Below are 23,058 nucleotides of genomic sequence, written 5' to 3'. Positions count from 1 at the left end.
AGCCTTTAAATTGTATATTTTTAATTCTCCTCTATACCATTCGATGCCGTGATCTGTGCGTCAAGTGTTTTCAGGCTTTATAGGGCAGGAATGGCTTAGAGGATGGAAAGGAAGCTTACAAAAATGGAAGAAACACAAGAAACTAAGGAGCTGACCAGCGAGGAACGACGCGTGCACGTACCCGACGTGTGCGCGTGACTTGGCGCATTCCATAGCGACGTGTGCGCGTACATGATGCGTACGCGTGACACGCGAAGAAGACCATCAACGCGTACGCGTGATTGACGCGTACGCGTGACGTGCGCCACGTGCAGAAATCGCAGAAGACGCTGGGGGCAATTTTGGGCTGAGTTTGGACCCAATTTTCGGCCCAGAAATACAGACTAGAGCCAGGAGACAAGCAGAGACTCAACACACATTCACTTTTACACAGTTTTAGTTTTAGTTCTGAATCTTAGAGAGAAAATACTCCTTCCTCTAGGGTTCTTCACATTTATAGATTTATAGTTTTGTACTTTTGGATTGAATATTGAGAAGAGTTACTACCTCCGTTGAAGTTTCTATCATTCTAGTTTGTTCTCTTATTTCCTTACTCTTTTATCTCCCATTTACCCTGTTCAGATGTTACATATGGATATCTTTGATTTTGGAATTTATTAATGTAGAGAACTATTTTTACCTTTAATTAATTTTCAGTTATTATTTTATTTAATTTATCATGTCTTCTTTTTATTTCCTTTATATGTCTGTGAAATTGGTATTCATGTCAATGGAGTAGACTCCTAACTTGACTTAGGAGTTGATTAACAGGAGACCATTGAGTTGGAATACTCAAGTGTCAATTTTAATTGGAAGTTGTTGGCTAACTCTCTAGTCACTAACGCTAATCCTTCCATAGGAGAGGATTAGGACTTGTGAGTCAGAGTCAGCTCAATTACTTGACTTTCCTTTATTCGGTAAAGGTTAACTAAGTAAAAACAACAACCTCTTACTATTACACTTGGGAAAATTCAACAAGGATAGAACTTCCAATTAATCTTCTCCCGGTCAAGGCTTTTTATTTTTATTATATAAATTCTCTTGGTAATTTTCATTGCTTTAATTTACAATCATTTATTTTCTGTTCTCCAACTCTTAAAATTTCTCAGAAAATTCCTGACCAATAAATTGCACTCTTTTGTCAACTCGTTAGGAGACAACCTGGGAACTCTACTCCCAGTATTTTATTCTTAAATTGTGACAACTCTTTTAAATTGATAAGCGGAATTTTCATCAGTTAAGAACTATACTTGCAACGTTATTTCTATATTAAATTTTTAATCGGTAATTTTCCGCCCGTCAATGGTGAAAAAAGTTGATCCAGAAGGAAGAAGCATCTCCGAAGCCTCAAGCATTCTCATACTATTGATTTCACACATATCTAGTAACGTTTTATTTATTTATCTGTTTTATGCATTTTCTCGTGACAACTATATTTTCCATCCGCCTGACTAAGATCTGCAAGGTATCCACTACTTGCTCAAACTAACAATCTTCATGGGATCGACCCTCACTCACCTGAGATATTACTTGGACGACCCAGTATACTTGCTGGTCTATCTGTGTGAAACGTGCGGAGTCAGTTTTGTGCACCAAAAATCATCAAGAGAAAAAGGAGAGAAAGTTCTTGGTTCATAAATTTTCAAAGCTTGATTTTTTCTGAACTAAAACTGAAATCAAAATTCTGATTACACCAAAATGATCCTCTCCTCTTCCTCTAGATAACCATGTAACTTTTCATGGATGGAAGTCAGGTGAGATGGTTGCCTCCCTCCTTCTTCGATTTGGTTTTGAAGAAAACATGCTTAAACATGCAATTTCTTGATGTTCTTCCTTAGGAATCATGCTTAACTTGACTTGAGGGCTAACAAACCTCAAATTCTAGCAAGGTTAAGGTGAGGAATCTCATCTTAACACTCATATGAAGGTTTGGTTAGTTGAGGATTTTTGTGTTTAAAGTTGTTCTTGATGTGATTTATGAGGAAAATAATAGATAATAATTAGGAAGACAAGTTGGTAGCACTCAGTTTTCGGTATGATCTAGACATACTAAAAATTGGGTCATTACAATTTGGTATCAGAGCAGTTCGTTCCAATAGAGCTTGGGGAATGGACTGAGTATGCTTCATTGTGTAAACCCCGATTAAATTAGTAGATAATTAGTCAATAAATTAATTTTTAATAAGGAGGATTAGAAATGTGAATATTATATTAAATTAGGGTAGAGCTCATCGAAACGAGAATTTTGACACTAATTTTGAAGAAAACGGTCCAAGATTGGACCGAAAGTACCGAACCGGTTGAACCGGACCCGAACCGGGCTGTCGGTTCAACCGGACCAACCCTATTAAATGAACCCAGCTTTGTCTTCTCCCTCATTACTGCAGCAACGAAGCTTTCAGCTTCCAGGGAGAAGAGAAACGAGAAACATTCCCGTAACCCTCACGTTAATTTCCGATCCCTGTAACTTCTCCGTCCGAGCTCCAATCGCCGCACCGTTTGCGGCCACGCGTCCACCGCGTCGAGCTCTACATTTCTACCGGAACAATTTCACTGGTAATTTGTTTAATCACTCTCAGCCCTCTTTTCCCCCAATTTTCGAATTTTAAGTGGGAATATTGAATTTCTTTGATTTCTGATGTTTTAGGATCCAATTAGCTTGAGAGAAACGTTCACTCTTGCTTATGTGAAGCTTGGGTAAGGTGAGGATATGATAATTCTATTTTATTTTCATTAAATTCGAGCTTTGAGTATTAAATTGGGTATATATGTATTATGAATGTGTATTAGGTTGAAAATAAATAATTGGAGCTTGAAATTGTGAATACTGGAACTTGGAGGAAGCGGATTAGTTGAGTTTTGAGGGGTTGTCTTGGTTTTGAATAAATAGCTTTGGTCGTTACGTGGAAATCGGCTAAGGTATGGTTTAGGTTTCTTGCATTTAATATATAATGTTCTGTGAAAACTTAGGCTAGATGACCATAGGATAAGTTGGAATGCAGGTGTATATTTAATATTTAGTAATTTGTCGATGAATATAATTGGTTGAAGTTTATTGGATAATTAGTTATTAATTTTGGATGGTGAATGTTGTTATGTTAACTTGGAGAGAATTATAGTTGAATGTTATTGTTGATGAACATGGTTGGTTTGGTGCTTGTTGATTAATTAACGATTCGATGAATTATTGATTTGAGGTATTTTGTGTTAAAGGCCTAGGATTTGTGAACTATGACTCTTAGTTGAATTTTGGTTGTTGGATTTGAATTTTGTATGAGTTTAATTGTTGATCTGAGGTAGATTTTTTGTGGAGATTGTTATGATAATGAGGAAGGAAATGTTGAATTGAAAAGAATACAGGTTTGGACCCGAACAGGGTGGCAAAGTCCGAGTTTTAGAGGAGATGCTGCCGAAATTTTAGAGATTAGAGATTTTGTTATATGATTATTTAGAAAGATTTAGATTCAAAGGTTATATGGTTTGATTTTGAGTTATTAAGAAAATGAGCATGTTTTAACTTTGATTCATTTAGAAAAGAATGACTTATGTTTTGAATTGGAACTATTGATGGACGGAATGGGAGGTGTGATATAATGAAGGATAAGGATTGAATATGTTTAATGTATGATGATGAATGAGATGCAATTGAGAATGATGTGGATGTTGATGAATTATAATTGAATTATTTATATGGCTTATGAATTTGAATAATCTGAGATACGAGATTCTCTGGATTAAGTGTCGTGGCTTGCCACCACGTGTACCAGGTTGAAAACTCGATACTCTGTTGACCCTACGACGTAAGTGTGACCGGGCACTATATAAATTCCCGGGAATGTTACCCCCATTGAGCAATATTGATTATTTGAGAAAAATCTATGCATAGACTCTTGGGGATGCACGTCGGGGGACAGTCTAAGGACAATTCAGACTTGTCGGGTTGGCTGGATAACCGACAGATGAGCCTCATCAGCCATAGGACAGGCATGCATCATATGCATATTACTTGAATTACTTGCTTGTGCTCTAATTGGGTGTGCCTATTTGTATTTGCCATGCTAAATGTGTATTTGTTACCTGCAGTAGTTGTAACGTTCTTGTGTTTGCCTTTATCTGTTTATTTGTTTGTGAAAATGCATGATGGTATTGGAGGTATGGAGGAATGGCAGTATAGGACTTAGATTTAAGGTTAAGTTAAGTTAGGATTAAATATTTTTAGGAAACCACCTTTTATGGCTTCTGTTTAATACTTTAAGCTCTACAATCTGAGTGTCGGCGTTCTAGGATTGCCTCTGGCATTCCCAGGACCTTATATATTATGTGTGTGGCACCTTTACCATACTGAGAACCTCCGGTTCTCATTTCATACTATGTTGTTGATTTTCAGATGCAGGTCGGGAGCCATCTCGTTAGTCGTCTGGACTCTTAAAGCGGAGGGGTTACTGGATAGTGTTGTTGTATAGTTTTGCTGTACAGTGATGTATATATATGTACTTAGCTTTCTCTCCGCATAACTTGTCCTTTTTGATCCTCTTAGAGGTTTATGGAGAGGCAGGATTGTGTGTATGTACTTTTGGGTTTTGGATATGTATGTATATATGTGTAAATATTCTCCGGCCAGTCTTGACTTCGCAGGCTGAGTTAGGAGCTTGTTATTTTGTATCTTTGGCACTCTATTCCTACTTCTGTTATCTTATGTTTGACAGTTACGGTTTTCTTAGCATGCAAGTTAACTCGTTCCTTGAGCGTTGCGCTTTTATCTCGCGATTTTTTTATTTCCCCTATTCTTCAAGGCTCCTAGCATATTATAACTCTTCTGCTATTATATGTACTCATTTTATTTTAGAGGTCGTAATACCACATCACCTCTGTTTTACGACTTAAGCGTAAAGCTTTGTGTGGTAGGGTGTTACACATTGCATACTCTGTTGTGTGTCTCATGCTTATAGGATATCTTAATGATATATGTTGCATGATCGTTTCTGTGCTTTCATTTTGGGAATATTCACACATAACTTAAAGTATTGAGACTGATCACCTTAATAATGATTATTTAGTGTGAACAGGACTACAATGAGACCACGGAGATGGAGTGCATGGGAAGGAACCCCTAGTGATAACCGAGAGAGAGAATAGGAAACTTTTATGGCTATGATGAATACCGTGGCTAAAGCGGTGTGTGAGGCTGCAGTAGCTGCCACTAGGGCTGTTGAGCATCTCAGAGTGAGAAATGGTAATGGAAATAGAAACGAAAATGGAGAGAATAATGAGAACAATGAGGCTGATCCAGCGCATACTGATAAACCCATGACTCTTGATACTTTTCTGAAAGTGAATCCACCTAAGTTCAAAGGTACACTCGTTGTGACTAATGCCGACAACTGGTTCTGAGGTATCGAGCAATTACTGCGAGCACAACATATTCCGGAGGGCCAACATGTGGAGTTTGCTACTTATATGCTCGAGGGAGAGGCTGAGTACTGGTGGCAAGGGATACAACGACTGCTGCAATAGAATGAAGGTGACATTCCTTGGGATACATTTAGAGACGAATTTTATAAGAAGTATTTTCCGAGAGCAGCATGTGATGCTAAGGAGATGGAGCTTATGCAACTGAAGCAAGGGGTTATGACTATTGCTGAATAAGCTCGTAAGTTTGATGACTTGTGCCGTTTCTCCAAGATTTGTCAAGGGAACCCAGCAGACTTTGAGGAATGAAAGTTGATGACAAGTCATCTTAGGCTAGTTTCACAAGCCTTTTTCATTCATTTTTACTTAGTTTTCATGCATTTCTTAGGCAATAAGTAAGTAATTGGATTGGAATTTCATGCATCCCCTAATTCAATTAAACATGGTTATTCATGAGCTTCTTCATAAGATTTTATGCAAATTTTACTGGATGATATGAATGATGCAAAAACCTTATTATTACAGCAAACTTTAATGCAATTGTTTGATTGATATTTGGTGGAAAAGATGCAAGGGAAAGGCAGAGCTTTGATGTATTATTATTTTACTTTGACAGGAGAAAAGAGCACTACGCTCATGTGAAGAGCGCTACGTTACCCTGAAGCACACCCCTTGGCACAACGCTCTCTTTCAAAGAATGCTACGTTCTTCAGTGACGTGTACGTGTATGTGACGCGTACGCGTGGAACAGCATTTTTCGAAAGACCACGCGTACGCGTGCATGATGCGTACGCGTGGGATGGATCAACGTTCTTCAGCCAAAGAGCGCTATGTTCTCCACCAACGAGCGCCTGTGACACTTTAAAAATTTGAATTGAAAACTTGCCACCGACACTTACGCGTGCCTGACGCGTACGCGTGGAAGGGCCTTTTAGAGGAATCATGCGAACGCGTGTACCAAGCAGCAGCGTGGAAGTGGTTTTTTGAAGCCCACGTGTACGCGTGGCTGACGCGTACACGTGGGAGAGCGTTCTTTGCAAGAGCGCTACGCTCAAATAGGGAGCGCTATGAAGACGACGCGTATGCGTAGGAGACGTGTATGCGTGACAAGGTCTACAGAGAGAAACAACGTTAACGCGCACACGTAGGTGACGCATATGCGTCGCTAGTGCCAAAATGAAGAACGACACGCACGCGTGGAAGATGCGTATGCGTCGATGCCTGAGCGCTCCGTTTTCCTGAAAGCGCTACGTTCTCCTGGAGCAGGATCCGGGTACCAACAGAAAAGCCCAATTTTGAAGAGTTTCCAAGTACACTTGAAGAAGCAAGTACACTACTATAAATAGAGGATAACTTGGAATATTTAGGAGGCTTCTGGATCTTCTTTTTGAGTTTATTTTTATTTTTAGATCTCTTTAGTACTTTTGCATTTTTTACTTTCTGCTGAGACTCTACTTTCTGTTTACAGTTTTATTTTCCAGTTTTGAATTCTACTTTTTCAATTTCAATTTTGTTTACAATTTCATTCTCTTTTACTCTTCTATGGTTAGTTTAACTTCCAATTTTAGAATTCTATTTGCACTGAGAGCTATGAGTCACTAAACCCCATTTTCACTAGGGGAGGAGCTCTATTGATTTTCAAATGAGTTAATACTTTTTCTCTTCCTCTCAATTCAAGTTGATTTATCTAAGAGGAAACTCCTGTTCTTGACAGATTCAATTACTATCGAGAGAGGGATTGAATCTCTTTGAATTGTGTGATAAACTTGAGAAAGGAGTTATAGAATTCAGTTTGGGGTTTATCCTCTCATAATTCTCTCGATTGATATATTCTGGGTTAGTATGTGAGATGTAACCACCCTGAATTGAAATCCTAAGAGTTGTATGGTTTTTGGATTAGAAATTGAGCTTCATCTCTTCTCAAGACCAATTAGATCACGAGAGTGGCAATTGATTGTGTTGAGAGAAATTGAATCACCAAGAGATTGGGACTTAATTATTTACGATCTGCCATAAATCTCTTCACATGATTGAAAAGGAATTGATTACCATTAATTCATGAGAAATCAACATCTCTGATCCCTAGTGATCTCACTCATCATTAATCTTTACTTCTGTTCTTTAGAATTTTTCTTTACCCAATACCCGATCTCTTGTTTACATTCCTGCAATTTATAATTTCTGCTATTTACATTTGAGCTTTTATTTCCTTTCAATTTGAGCTTCTGATATTTACATTTCATCTTTTAATTTCTTGCAATTTAAGATTCCAGTCATTTACTTTTCTTGCAATTTAAGATTCAGCCCATTTACAATTTCTTGCAATTTATTTTTCATGCAATTTAAATCTCTTGTCATTTAAGTTTCAAGCAATTTACATTCAGCACTTTAGATTTCCTGCAATTTGCTTTCTGTTGATAAAATCTCACTCAAATCATCACTTGTTAGCTTAACTAGACATATCACCTCACAAAAGTTGCTTGATCCATCAATCCTCGTGGGATCGACCTCACTCTTAATGAGTTTTATTACTTGATGCGACCCGGTATACTTGCCAGTAGTTTATACGTGTGAAATCTAATTTTTGCGTATCAAAAGTGTCTGAAGTTTGAAGGAGGACTCCGAGAAGAACAGATGAATTCTGTTGTTCCACTAGAAATAAGAAATTTTGCTAAACTGGTGAATAAAAGTAAACTAGTAGAAGAATGTTCAAAGAAGGTGGCAATAGCTCGAGCAAATCGTAGGGAGGTCTCATGAAGAGACTTTATTCAGAATTTAGCCCCTCAAGGTTGCAACTTTAAAGCCAATGGTCAGTTTCAGTGCCAAAATGGGAATCAATGGAATGGTGACTTTCTTGCTCGTAACAACCATAACTATAATCTGGGACAGGAACGAATAGGTCAACCTCAGCAAACTCAGGGTATTTTGGTATGCTCACGGTGTGGGAAATATCATGGCAACAGACCATGTCAGTTTGGGACAAACCATTGTTATGCTTGCGGAGAACCTGGACACATAGCTAGGATTTGCCCAAGAAGGTTTGTTCGGGATCCGGCTAGACCACAGCAACAAGGAAGGGTGTTTACCGTGACTGCTGGCAACAACAATGCATCAAGTCCTTCCACTCGAGGTGAGTACCACACTATAATTTGGTTTATGATAGGTATTACTACAACTTCTTATGCGCATGTTAAATTTTGAGGGCAAAATTTTCTTTAAGGAGGGTAGAATGTAACAACCTAGTTTCGGGTACACGAGATCTTTTCTGAAGATGCGAAGTTTTCCGGAAGATCAGTAAAGGGAACATCTTTGATATATCATCAAGCACCTCAATCTATATCATCATTATGTCATCAATAAGCAATAACCTCTTTTGAGATAAGTTTGACGACACAGTCGCAAAGAACCTAGTTTTTGAGCCTTCTCGGTTAGGAGTTCTTTATTTTGGCTTTTGTAATTAGTCTCAGTTTGACGAACCAGACTCGATTCCTGAGAGAAGAGAAATAGTAATATAATATTATTATATTAATATTAGAGATGCTTGAATAATATTATAATATTATTTGATCTGTTTTAGTTAAAAATAGGAGATTGGTTTAACCGGGTTCATAGTCTACTGGTGCAGATTAACACCAGCACTTTCTGATGACTTTAGCAATGCTAATGCCTCATCATATATCTTATATTCTCATGTTAATCATGTTACTAGTTTCATTTATACTAGTAGCTCAGATATTAATCTCTAGAAGTGTTGTTAAGTGTATGTTCTAATAATCTAGTTTTAGTAATTATACACCTCAGATATTTTTCAACCACCTCCCAAACTAGCCAATCATCATCAAGAAGGACTTTTCTCACCCCCCCCCAAGACCTCCAAGGCTGCCTCATTTGCTCATTGTGGCCGAAGATCATCAAGAGAAAAAGGAGAGAAAGTTCTTGGTTCATAAATCTTTAAAGCATGATTTCTTCTGAACTAAAAGTTAAATCAAAACTCTGATTACACCAAAATGATCCTCTCTTCTTCCTCTACATAACCATGTAACTTTTCATGGATGGAATTCAGGTGAGATGGCTGCCTCCCTCCTTTTTCAATTCAGTTTTCTAGCAAACATGCTTAAACATGTATTTTCTTGATGTTCTTCCTTAGGAATCATTCTTAACTTGACTTGAGGGCTAACAAACCTCAAATTCCAGCAAGGTTAAGGAGAGGAATCTCATCCTAACACTCATATGAAGTTTCGGTCAGTTGAAAATTTGTGTGTTTATAGTTGTTCTTGATGTGATTTAGGAGGAAAAAAGTGCTTAAAGAACACTTGAAGCATAACCGAAATTAGGAGCAACAAATCAAGGTAGGATTTGGTGAAATTAATCTTGATTAATTGTGTTTGAGTTGGATGATTGTTGTATACTTTGGTTATGCTTGAAATTGATTGCTTATATGAGCTATTCTTGGTGAAAGTTTGTTAAAATTTTGATAAAAATTTGATGATATTCAAGCTATGAAACATATTCTTGAGTGAAGCTGGAAAAATAAACCCTAGGACTTAAATTGGGGTTGATTTAGTTTTGAAATAAAGTGAAAAAGATGGGGTTTTAGTGGCTACTAATTTATTATGAATTTTGGCAAAAATCGGTTACTGAAAAGATTGAAAAACAGGTGAAAATAAAGAAAGAATCTGAAGAATTTACGAAGAACACTTTAAGTATGGTGAAGAACAATGAAGAACAGGCTTTAGATCTTAAAAAGGGCAAGGAAGTAAATATTTTGGTGTTTGGGGGGTTATTTTGTAATTTTCAAAAGTTAGGGTGGTTAAAGTAAAAATATTAAAAGTTACGGGTGGTAAAAAGTCAATTTGTAAAGTAAAAGTTAAAACGAATTAAAATTTTGAAAATTTAATAATAAAATAATAAATAATAATAAAATATTAAATAATATTATTTAATTAAAAATAATATTTTATTAAAAATAATAAAATAATGCGGAAAAACTAGTTTTTCGTAAAAGTTTTAGAAAGACAATTTTAAACTTAGAATCTCATAATTACCTTCATAAAATACTTAGGGAGTGGTAATAACATATTAGTGAGGCAAAGATAAAGGAAAGATAAAAAGTTGAAGATAAAAATCGAAGAAAAGAGTAATCAGAGCAGAGTAAAGAGATAACGAGAAACCAGAGTAGAACAAAGGGACAAAGAGAAAAGAGTAATCAGAGCAGAGTAAAGAGACAAAGAGAAAAGAGTAGTATAACAAAGAGAATAGAGGAAAAGAGTATAAAAATAAAGAGTTAAGCCTTGTGGCATGATATTCTTTTGTATGTTTATCTGCTGCTTTTCCGTTAGCCCTAGAGGTCCTGTAGGCCAAAGTTCACCTACAGTGAGTTGTTATTCCTGTAGGTCGAAGTTCACCTGCAGTGAATATCAACTGTGTATCTCAGGGTATTGCTCCTGTAGGCCGAAGTTCACCTATAGAGAGTTGTTATTCCTTTAAGCCGAAGTTCACTTAAAGGGGCGCCATTTTTGTAAGCCGAAGTTCACTTACAAAGATGCCATTTCTGTAGGCCAAAGTTCACCTACAGAAAGTTGTTGTGTTGTGTTTAGACTATTCCTGTAAGCCAAAGTTCACTTACAGGAGTGCTATTTCTGTAGGCCGAAGTTCACCTACAGAGATAAAGCCATATCTAGGACTAGTTCCTAGGTAATGTCAGGATGCAGGGTGTAAACCGACACGTGAGCTCATGGCCTGCATAGGACAGACATGCATCATACTTGGTTGTGCATTTCTTCTGTTATGATTATTGTATGAATATATGCTTTCTTTTTTTGTATCCTATTCTTTGTGTCTGTGTTTTATTTTCTTGTTTTCTTCTATATGTGCTCTGCTTTCTGTTTTTTCTATTTTCTCTATTTGTCTATTTTTTCTATCTACTTCTTCTCTGTATTCAGCTATTCGTCTGCTAAATAGCACAAAATTAATGAACTTAACTAATAACCCTGGTCCTACTAAGAACACCCCAGTTCTTACCCCCTTCTCTCCCTTTCCCCTTCAGATGGAAGCAGGAGTACCCTTCCGTAATCTATTGATGACTGTTTCGCAAAGAGGATTCCGCTCTAGGTAGTCTTTTGAGTTTAGGGTGAATCTCGTTCTCTGTTTATATGTATATACTGTGAGACCAGCCAACGTCTGCACCCCGTTCGTATGCAAATTTTAATCTAAATCCTGTATACGAGACTCCTGTTATGTGGCTACATGATGAAGTACCAGTGAGACGTCATATGACAACGTATGATCGTCCAGAGGAGTAGTAAATGATGTTCCACCTTTTGATGACGTTCCACCTGACTCGATTTTTGAAGACCTAGAACGTAATTTCCCTCACTTTAGTAGTTTAGAGGGACTAGGTGAGTATAGAGTCAAGGCTAGTCTAGGCGCCAGCTTAGGGATCTCTTGAATAGGTCAGGGCATGGGATGTTGTTTGTATATATATGTATATAGTTATTATCTAGCTATATCTAGGGGTGTTCTAACTAAAGATCTTTACTCTAATAAAGGCTGGATAACTGAATATTGTTAACTGTTTGAGATGTATATAAGTGTGGTTGTTTATAACTGTTGTATTTGTTATTATTTGCGTATTGATTGTGAATGATTCCGTTTATTAGTCCAAATATTTTCAAAAAAAAAAAGTACCTCACAAAATAACTACGTTTTAACAACGAATCTGGCTCATATACTAAATAATAGATAATAATTAGGAAGACAAGTTGGTAGCACTCAGTTTTCGGTATGATCTAGACATACTGAAAATTGGGTTGTTGCACTTTTCTCTAGAATTTAGGGTTCTTTGGTCAATTTCTCTTTAGTTTTAGTAATTGATCTTGTTCTAGGATAGTGTCCTTTATACCTTCCTTGTTCAATTGAGTTAATTCTCTTAGTTTTATTTGTTAGTTTCTTTATTTTGTCAATTTTGGATTATGCACTCTATTGTCAATCTCAATTTTCTTTAATGTAATTTAGTATTTTCATATTTATTGATGTTTTCTTGAGTTATTATTATTGTTTTCTTACAATTGGTAGCTTTAGATTTTAATAATTCTTGCAATTTAATATACTTTTCTTTTATGCATGCTAAGTGTTTGATAAAATACCTCTTCTAGTTTTAGTGTAGTTTTTTACACTCTTGGCTTGGGATTGGAGACTTAGGTGACATTGAGTCATTGATATCCAATATTGATTGGTAATTTAGAGTTGTTAGTTGATTTGATTTCCACTAACGCTAGTCTTTCACTAAGTTAATTAGTGAGTTGGCTAGGATTTGTAGATTGAATTCAATTACGCCTATTTGACTTATCCTCGATGTAGGGTTGACTTATCATAATTGTCATGTTTGTGGTCAATGATTAGAATAAAAAACCTTGAATCTCAATCCTTTCCAAGATGTCTTTTAGCATTTTGATTTCTTTAGTTGTTTGATTTACTTTCTTACTATTTAAATTTTTGTCAATTGCTATCTCACTCCCGATATTCTCATACACAACTAGAAAATGGCTTAATACAGACAGATTTACAGACAGATTTGGTCTATATTATAGACGAATTTTTGGTTACCGATGAAATTACCGACGGATTTTGTCCCTCTGTAAAAGCCTCGTCGGAAATTATTTACCGACGGATTTTTTTCGTCGAAAAATTACCGACGGATTTTTACCAGTTACCGACGGATTTTCTCTCTGTAAATTCTCCATCCATTTCCCTAAGACGACGAACTTTTCGACGAATTTTCCGTCGGTAATTACAGACGGAAATCCGTCTGTAATTACAGACGGATTTTCTGACGAATTTTTTGTCTGTAATTACAGACAGATTTTTCTACAGATTTTTTGTCTATAATTTGAACCTTGGAAAATCATCTCACACTATGATTACAGACAGAAAATTCGTCTGTAAATCCATCGGTAAAGTAAAATAGAAATTTTTTTTAATTTTTTCATTGCAAAATAAATACTTTAGGTTTATTTTTTAAATTTCCTCCATCAAATACACTGTAAATTGAAAAAAAGAAGCCAAAAATCATATAGATAAACATAATATTTATTACATGATACCTATAAATTTGGATGTTATTTTTCAACATCATTGGCCAATATCTCACTATCTCAATAAAAAGATACCCAAAAAATTAAACCATTGACAGAACTATAACTATTTACATTACTTATTAACACTACTAGTTCCTTCATTTTCAACAATTTAAACAAACAAGATTTTATATTGATCCTATTCCTTTTAGATTGCATGATGGTGACTTACTCAGAGCCATTGACAAATACACCTCCTGGATCTCCTTGTGGTTGTGTGTGGCCACTTCAAGGTAAACTCCACATCAGCATTGCAATATACAAGTTCTTCCCTTTAGTTTTCAAGCTAGCTGAGGAAATTGCAGCCAGTCTTTTGTTGAGTTGCAACCAGGTTCACATTGTTGGAGCTAATGCAGCAAATCATCAACTAGAGAAAACCATTGTTCTCTTAAATTTGGTGCCTCAAGGAGTTAAGTTTGATGATACAACAACATTCTTGATATACAAGAAATTCTGGCACAAAGAAATTCTCACTAATGCTTCCCTTTTTGGCACAAGAAATTCTGGCACAAAGAAAATCTAATGGCTTATTCAACCAGAAAAAGAATATATTTCAAGGTACCTAATTACTTTCATGGCTTATAAGGCAACTCGTGAAATCTTAAAAACCAGATCCTTGTGACATTGATTAATGGAAATATTGAGATAATATTCTATATATTCTATTTATTTTAATCAGCAAAGGGAAAAAAACACAGTTTGTATTGACACAGCTCTCTTCTTTATTTATAGAGTTTGCTGATATAGAAGCTGTCACAAAGCAGAGTTTCAAAAATTCTTCCTTCTAAATGGTCTTCACACACACATCACAACTATACTAATATTTGGCAACTGAATTTGCCTTTCAATTGAAGGGTGCAATATAGATTTACCTCAACAAGGACCTTTGCCTTCTTTGATTTAAGATCAACAGAATCCTTTTAAGAAGGTATATGAACATCAGTAATAAATATTGTTAGGCTATAAGAAAGAAATATTTATGTATAAACAACAGCAATTATAAACCATGACCATTTATTTCTACAGTTCCCTTTTGCAAGTAACAGAGCAAAATGACTAACCTGTCAGTTACAACAAGCTTTCTTCTCATTCTACAATGTGTTCTGTTAAAATCATAGAAGTCAGAACAAAGTCAAGATATTGATAACCTACACCTGAATCCACTTAAGAGAATCCACTTAAGACTATGTAACTTTATTGATAACCTCAAAACGCCTATATTGTAACTTTATCATGGTGTTTGAACTTTTCTTCTTGCTTCTATGCTCATTGATCAGCCCTTGGAACAGAGCATCCATCTTCTCACCAATCATTTGGAGTTTTCTATTATCACCACTGAAATCGAACCACCGAACCACATTAAGTTCTTGAGAAATATATACATCCATGAGCCAAAAGACAAACAGAAGCACCTGGTTTGTTTGTCGTCATCAAAATTAAAATCAAATTAAAACATATTAATGAAATGAAGACTAAATTGGGTTGTCTACTTGGCTAATTACTTGACCATGACTTCCAAATTTCAAATTAATTTGCTAATACTAAACTATTATATTCACAATAAGCACCGTTGTAAAGTTCTCCTGACCTTGATAATTTATCTTGCTTTGATTCAAAGTTTAAGCGAGTTTCTACCAATTTAAATCAATCAGTCTCAGCACAACTAACTAAGTTCACATGTTGGACAAGAGAGGCATTACCTGTAGGTAGTTACAAAGTAATGAAGAAAAAGCACAATCTGGAGCCGAGCTTAGGACAAAGTAATGTAGAAACTTAACAGTAATTTTAAGTGCAACAATTACAATATGAGGCAGCACAAACAATAGTAGATGGAATCATGAGAAAGGGCACCAACATAGCAACCTCAGGTGCTACACAGGCTAAATAAGGATCTTCATTTGACTAATAAATGACAATCCTATTTAAATAATGAGATCACAAAGGAAAAAAAAACCGAAAATAAAGCATTTTCAAATCACCTGACAGAAAGAACAGTTAGACGTACAGAGAATCAAGCATGCATAGGAAGTTCTCTGTGTAAGAAAGTTGATTAGATGGAAGCAAAGTTGGCCATCCTGCCATTCTGAGATAAATTGCTGCATCAATTGTTGTTATCTGCATTGAGAAAGGGAAAATGATAGATAAATTCCAAATAATAAGTATAGAATTACATGAATGCTACACAAGAACTTCGGAGGAAAAAATATATATATTCCAAATTTAGTTCTCAATTCAGGATCAATAAATTGCAGGTGATTCATTAGTAAGACATATGGAATAGAAGAATTGCAGCTAACAGAGCTCTAAGCATATCACTAAGTTCAACCTTTGTAAAGCATAATCCATAATCGTATTCTCTTAGAAGGATCACTATCACACTACAGCAAGAAGCAGCAGCAAAAGAAAAAAGATAGTGCAGTGAAAGGAAACACCAAAAATTGAAAAACCTAATTACTAAAATCAAACTAATTACTCAAATCAGAAAAAAACAAATCTAACTAAACCTAATCTAATCAAAACCTAAAAATCCACTCATCAGAAAACAATGCTAACTAAACTAATTACTAAAATCAAACTAACTAAACAAAATTAATTGAACTCAACAGAAATTAAAAGAATTTTAAAACCAAAACCTGGAAGCATTGACTGGAGGAGATGATGGCTGTGACACTGAGAAGATATGCGAGCCAGAACTGAGTGGGGATAAAAGGAGAGAGAGAGAGGCGCGGCGGTGGTGGGGACAGACGCTGCTACAGGTGGCGCCGGCGTGCTGGAGCTCACCTGAGACGAAGAGAACAGGAGCTTGAGCTTGATTTGTTCTGCGAACTAGAAAGAACGAGAGAGACAGGGGCTATGTTCTACTGGTTCAGTGTTTAAAAGAGAGGAGAAGACGGAGAAGGTAGTTGCGGCGGTTAAGGTGGCCGGCGGTGGTACTGTGGGTGAGGAAAGGAGAAGAAGAAGTAGCGCGTTGATAGAGAAGAAGGGTGAGGAATGCTGTGGGCTGGGTTTATCTCATTTGATTTGTGTGGTGTGAATGGAGCTCGGGTAATGGTAAGTTTAGATTATTATTTTCGACGAAAAATTTTAAATTATAGATGAAAAATCTGTCTGTAATAATTTCATAAAAAGTAACGTTTTTGTCTAATTAATTACAGACGGATTTTCCGTCTGTAATCATTTCTCACGAAAAAAATTAATTTTTCTGACAGAATTATCGACGGATTCTCTTTTCCGTCTGTAATTTATGCTAATTCATTTTTTTGTTTTCCGACAAAAAATCCCTCTAAAATTCTGTCTGTATTTCCGTGGGATAAAATCCGTCGGAAATATCCGTCTATAATAACTAGTTTTCTAGTAGTGTATAGTCGATGACATGCATACATCACTAAAACTCCTTTGAGAGATGACCCGAGATCTAATACTCTCGGTTTTTATTGGTTTGTGTTGTGACAAATAAATTAAACTTTGATACGGGTCATTTGTTAGTTTGGAACTATACTTGTAACGAAGTGATTCTTTCTATTTAGAAAAATTCTGAACCAACGCTTGGCTCACATCAAGATTTCCAAATTCCTTTCTCCTTAAATCTTGCTAGTAGGTGTTCAATTGAGGAGTGATAGAACATATATGCTAGAGTATCCTGAGTTTGCTGTAAAGTTTCCAGACTTGTGATGAACCCAGGTAACTCTATCTTCTTTTTTCTCCAACTCTGTTTGGCAAATTATGTCAGCTATGTCTTGGTTAAACATGCTTCTAATTTATTGTTGGTGTCAATTTCCAGATTCATCTAGTAACTGTCTAACCCAAAGGATGTGTTGGGCTCTATTGTCCACCCGGAGGAGCATGAAAGGTGCCGCTGAACCAAACCAGGGATCATCACAAAGCTTCACTGAGCCTCTCCTTGCCACTCTCCACTTCATTCCTTTTTTTCTAAGACTTTTCTTCCCTGCAGCAGACTTTGTCAAGCCCAAGATGGACGCACTCCAGTCTGAACATTCATGAATGAGGTAAGGAGAAAGTATTTATTTTTAAGGATTTTGTAGGATAGAGAATGTTGTTTGATTAGAAGTCTCCAATCTTGTTTAGCTAGCATTGACAAATTGAAAGCTTTAAGATCTTTGAAACCCATGCCACCAAACTTTTTCTCTTTGCTCATCGTATCCCAATATCATTATTCACCTTACTTGTTTCTAACAAAAAGTGTGTATCAATATACTAGTGTTATCATTCACATGCAAAAAGTTAAACTAATAATAATAAAGGTTGATATATAGTAAAAGTAAAATATATATTTTATTTTATTAAGATATAAGTTTAGAACAATTCTCCTGCAAGTTATAAGTCTCATATATTACAAATGAAATTTTCATTTTAAATAAAGAATGATCATTTTTAGTCTCATCCACTTAACTGTCACGTGTGCGAGTTTGCGTGCCAACTCAGCATTCTCTGCTAGTGAGTTACGTCAGAAAATAGACGGGAGACTGTTATATTTGACAGAAAAAATATTGAAAATTAATCTGTATATTAATTTTTTTTTTTACTAAAATATCCACTTTTAAAATTTTTAGAGACTAATTTGAATAATTACTACGTCAAAAAATAGATTGGAGATTAATTTGTTTGTTAGCGTAAAACTGTGGAGATGTTTTTGTAAATTAATTTTTTTTAAGATTAAAATATCCACTTTAAAAATTTTTGGGGATTGATTTGGGTAATTACTCTTTATTTTTTTCATTTTCAAAGATTAATGTACCATAAATTTTTGAAAATAATAATTAAAGACCATATATTATTTAATCATTAAAGCTAATAAGTAGTGTCTCTTAAATATAAAAAATCTTAAAAATTAGCGTGGACTATTTGTACAATGTGTACAATGGGTTATTGAGTTACAAAATGAACATCTCTCATACTATCTAGAATAACCATCCAAGTATTAGGGATAATAAACATCTTCCCAAAAGATTAAATTGATTTTGGGGTTCACCAAGAATCGAATTCTTGACCTTTCGAACCTAGCACTCTAATACCATATCATGATACCACTCATCCCAAAAACTTCAACTGATAGAAAAATGTAACACTAATGGTTATATCTCTAATATTCCATAAACCTCCATTATTGTACACATTGTACAAATATTTCATTGGCTCCTCATACTTTCTCATTTCAAAAATTATACGAATATTGTTAGTTAGGAGGCATAAGCAGATCAGATCGATCGGATGAATCCGAATATTTAACCAATCTGATACAACTGGTTCGGTTTATTTTAGGTAATCAAGTCAAACGGGTAAAATTTGATTAGAACAGATGAACAATTGGTTCATGTATTGGACTTGACTATCAAAATCCATTACCTACCCGAACCAATGACCCTCTTCTATTTTTCTTAATTTTTATGTTATATTATATGGTATGTATGACTAAGTATACCGAGCTCATTCTCAGAGTTTAAATCTAACCCTAATAATAAGAGACACACATGACATTAGTGTCTAACTCTATGAATACAGAGTAATCATTATACTTTATCTCTCTTTTGGGCACCGCATCACTCAGAAACTCACCAAAGGCAAATCCTACCTCTTCTGCTATTTATTATAAAAATCTTAAACTGTAAAAATCTTAAACTCGCACCAACTTGTTATATCAACCATTTAAACATATAACCTCAAATCCTCAATCAAAATTTTTATTTGTGTTCGATCACACATCCTAGAAAATGTATCACATGTATGTATGTGTCGATTTCATTCTAAATAAAGAAACCATTGCAATTATGACAAAAACAACCATGTCCTTTGGAAATTATTTCTAGCTAGCTACGAGCCATTGTAATTGTAGTGATGTACCCTTAAAATTATTCCTTGATAATTCGTACATGTTTATAAATAAAATTCTATGACAGGTTTATTTATTTCGATTCATTTCTATTAACTCCAACACCAACGCATAAATTTGTGTCATCTCCTATAATTTAGTTCCACTCCGTACTACATCTTCAATATTCAATATTCAAATTTGTTGCCTAAAAGAGCATAACATTTTATAGGCATAACAATCATGGGTGCTAAGAAAACCTCCAATGATGAGAGTATATTCAGTCATAGCCGCATTACAAAATTTTCCGTTGTAATCTATGCCTTGATATTTGTTGTTATTATCCTTTTCAATTCTGATCGAAATATCAGTTCGTCGTCTTCTTCATCAAATTCAACTGATAGTTCCACAAACCAAAATCAAACTTCTAAGTCTAGTGATGAAACAAATGAGACATTGTCATCAAATTCTGCAAAGGGTAATAATGGTGTAAATTCTCATAGTTCCAACATGGAGCCAAATACGCAAGGAGAGGTAGATTATGAAGAAAATGAAGATCTTATGATTCCATTGCCTCAAATGACAAAGCCACAAAGAATTGCATGGTTTAGGTCACAGCTTCCTAAGCTTCAAATGCTAAAATCAAGAAATGACTCTTCATTCCATGCAAGAGTCTCTAATTTCTTCACCCAAAATTGCTCAACGCTCTTTTACGCCATATGGCTTTCGCCGGCGAAATTCTTCGGCCAGAGGGAGTTCATGACTATGGACACCCTTCTTAAAGTCCACCCTCAAGGTTGCTTGCTGATCCTATCAAGCTCAATGGATTCGGTACTCGGGTATCGGATCCTGAAGCCCTTGATAGATCGCGGGCTTAAAGTGCTCGCGATTGCACCTGATTTGCCGGTTCTGGTCTTGAACACCCCTGCCGAATCTTGGCTCGAAGAGCTAAAGAGCGGCAACAAGGACCCTGGAACCGTCCCGTTGTTCAATAACCTCTCCAACTTGATTCGCCTCGCCGTACTTTACAAGTACGGCGGCGTTTACTTGGACATAGATTTGATTTTCTTGAAGGACTTATCATCACTGAGTAATGCAATTGGAGCACAAAATATGGACCCTGTGACAAAAAAATGGTTGAGGTTGAACAACGCAGTTATGGTATTTGACAAGAAACACCCTATTCTTTTGGACTTCATTGAGGAATTTGCACAAACATTTGATGGGAATAGATGGGGGCATAATGGTCCATACATGGTTTCAAGAGTTGTGGGGAGAGTTGGAAACACACCAGGGTATGACATTACTATTTTGCCCCCAAAGGCGTTTTATCCTGTGGATTGGAACAAGATTCCGGAGTATTACAAGAAGCCTGAAGATGAAAATGGGTCAATTTGGGTGGAGAATAAGGTGAGGGAATTAATGTATGGAGTGGGTACATACACACTTCATTTGTGGAACAAGAGGACTAGAAAGCTGGATATTGAAGATGGAAGTGTTATGGCGAGATTGTTCACTGATCACTGCGTTGTTTGCTATGGTGTCACCAGGAATTAAAGAGAGTTCAATATTTTTAGAAGATTTTTATTACTAAATAAAAAAAAAATACATTGTTTCTTGAATTTCTTGATTCATTCTCTATTGCATTAATTTGATATAAAAAGGTTCTTGTATCATCTTTAAAGCATATGTAAATTGTAATGTGTGCTTTAAAAATAATTACTCATTTTCTAATTTTCTGTATAATTATTTATAATTATAAATTTAAATATGTAGTTGTAAACACTCCATGAATATACAAAAGTTTTCCAATGTGATCTCTTATATTGTACCTTTGATAGATGGATGTTTCTCTCTCTGTGTCAATTCATTGTGATTTAATTTGTAGAATATACTCAATTCCAATAACCCTATATTCTATAGCCGCACAGTTCTCAAGAATTGTGTGTGGCAGTGTTGTCAAGATTGATTTTTAGAAATATGAAGATGGAAGTAATTGAAATCTATGACAGAGAATGGGAAAGGATATATGGTGGGCTTCCAAGAGATCTCAAATTTATATATTGAGAAGAAAAACAAGATTCTTTTCTATTATGAAGTTGGACCTTTCTTCAATGGAGAAAGTATAATTTGGACCTTAAAGAATCGACCAATAAATGAAAATATCCAGAAATATAAAGAGCGGCCTACAAATAATAAATTGTATTATTATAACAATTGAGGCAAATATAAATATAGGTTAATCTTATAGTCATACTAATATTATCCTTCTTGCAACCTTTCGCTTTTATACTTTTTTTTTGTCTATTATTATTATTGTTATTATTATTATTATTATCGTCTTAATTTACCAATATTACGATAATAATAATATTATTAGATTATAGGTCTAGCAAAAATAATCCTAAAAATTCAAAATCAAAAACTGTAATTCTAAATCTTAATTCGAAGACGTATATTTAATTTTTTTAATAAATATTTATTAATTTAATTATAACATAATTTTTTTTTTTGTTGTTATATTGTTGTTATATATCTATCTATTTAGTTAATATATTAATTTTCTTTTACAATTAGTATTTTGTTTTGAAATAAAATTAATTAATAATTTATTATTCACTATTACTTATTTTTATTTAATAATCATATTATTATATTTATATATATATTTTAATTTTTTAGCTTTATTATCTCGAGTGTTGTGAACTCTAAATATATACATATAAGTGCATTTAGAATTTCTTTTAAGGTGTTTTATGTCAAATACATAATATTCAACTTCTTACTTATTTATCTTTTATCTTTTGTATCTAAGATGTATAATAGTAGTTTAAAAAGTACATGTTACTCATTTTAATAAATAAAATATTTAAATAATTCAAAATAAAAAAATCTATATTTTTGTTGTCAAACTAATAATATAATATAAATATAAATATCAATTTTAAATTTTAATTTTAATTACAACTAGCAAATGATATATGATATATTTTCGTTGTCAAACTATTACTAATAATTAATAATAGTAGTATATAAGAAAATTAAATAGAGTGGCTAAATTTTTTTATATAGAATAAATTGGTATGTAATGCACAGTTATTAAAAAAGTTGGTATTTTTTTTAATATGGAGTTAATTTTTTTAAAATTGTTATTAAACAAATTGGAGGGTCAAATTTGTTAAGGAGTGAAAAAAAACTAAAAAATTAATTTAGATGAGATACACAAATTTAATAGTCGGATTTATGCATTACAAATTTTTAAAAATTCAGATACATAAATCTGAATGTTAAATTTGTGTATTATAAAAATTTAAAAAATTCAAGTACACAAATATATGAGAATTAGATTTGTATTTTAAACAATAAATCTGTTAGTTAAATTTATATTCTTTATATCTTAGTTATACACATCATACTTTAATAATATTATAAAATATTATTTTTTAATATTAAAATTTAAAAGTGAAATAAAATAGATGATAAAAAGAAAAAAATAAAGAAGAGAAAAGAAAAAGAAAAAGAATTTTAATTTTTTAATTACAATAAAAAGTATCATGTATTTTTGTTAAAAAATTAATAATATATAATAAAATATATAACAGATATTTTGTATTAATAAAAGCTCATTCAAACTCAATAAACCACTCA

At 34.3% G+C, this 23,058-nt stretch overlaps 1 protein-coding gene and 1 long non-coding RNA gene across 2 annotated transcripts; both read left to right on the top strand.

Moving 5' to 3' along the window:
- The first annotated feature begins 2,687 nt into the window (after positions 1-2,687).
- LOC148568730 (uncharacterized) lies at positions 2,688-4,451 on the top strand. The gene is made up of 3 exons (XR_015880598.1): positions 2,688-2,741; positions 2,830-2,958; positions 4,427-4,451. It is a non-coding gene; the product is annotated as an uncharacterized LOC148568730 (long non-coding RNA).
- A 15,076-nt stretch (positions 4,452-19,527) lies between these two features.
- Positions 19,528-21,129, top strand: LOC107639481 (uncharacterized). Its single transcript, XM_016342989.3, has one exon. It carries the CDS (start codon positions 19,654-19,656, stop codon positions 20,965-20,967), a length of 1,314 nt encoding a protein of 437 aa, XP_016198475.1. The 5' UTR covers positions 19,528-19,653; the 3' UTR covers positions 20,968-21,129.
- Positions 21,130-23,058: the final 1,929 nt, after the last annotated feature.

This window comes from Arachis ipaensis, chromosome B4 (assembly GCF_059453495.1).
Source record: "Arachis ipaensis isolate K30076 ecotype BB chromosome B4, ASM5945349v1, whole genome shotgun sequence".
NCBI classification, from domain to species: Eukaryota; Viridiplantae; Streptophyta; class Magnoliopsida; order Fabales; family Fabaceae; genus Arachis; species Arachis ipaensis.
This window is presented reverse-complemented; position numbering and strand designations above follow the sequence as displayed.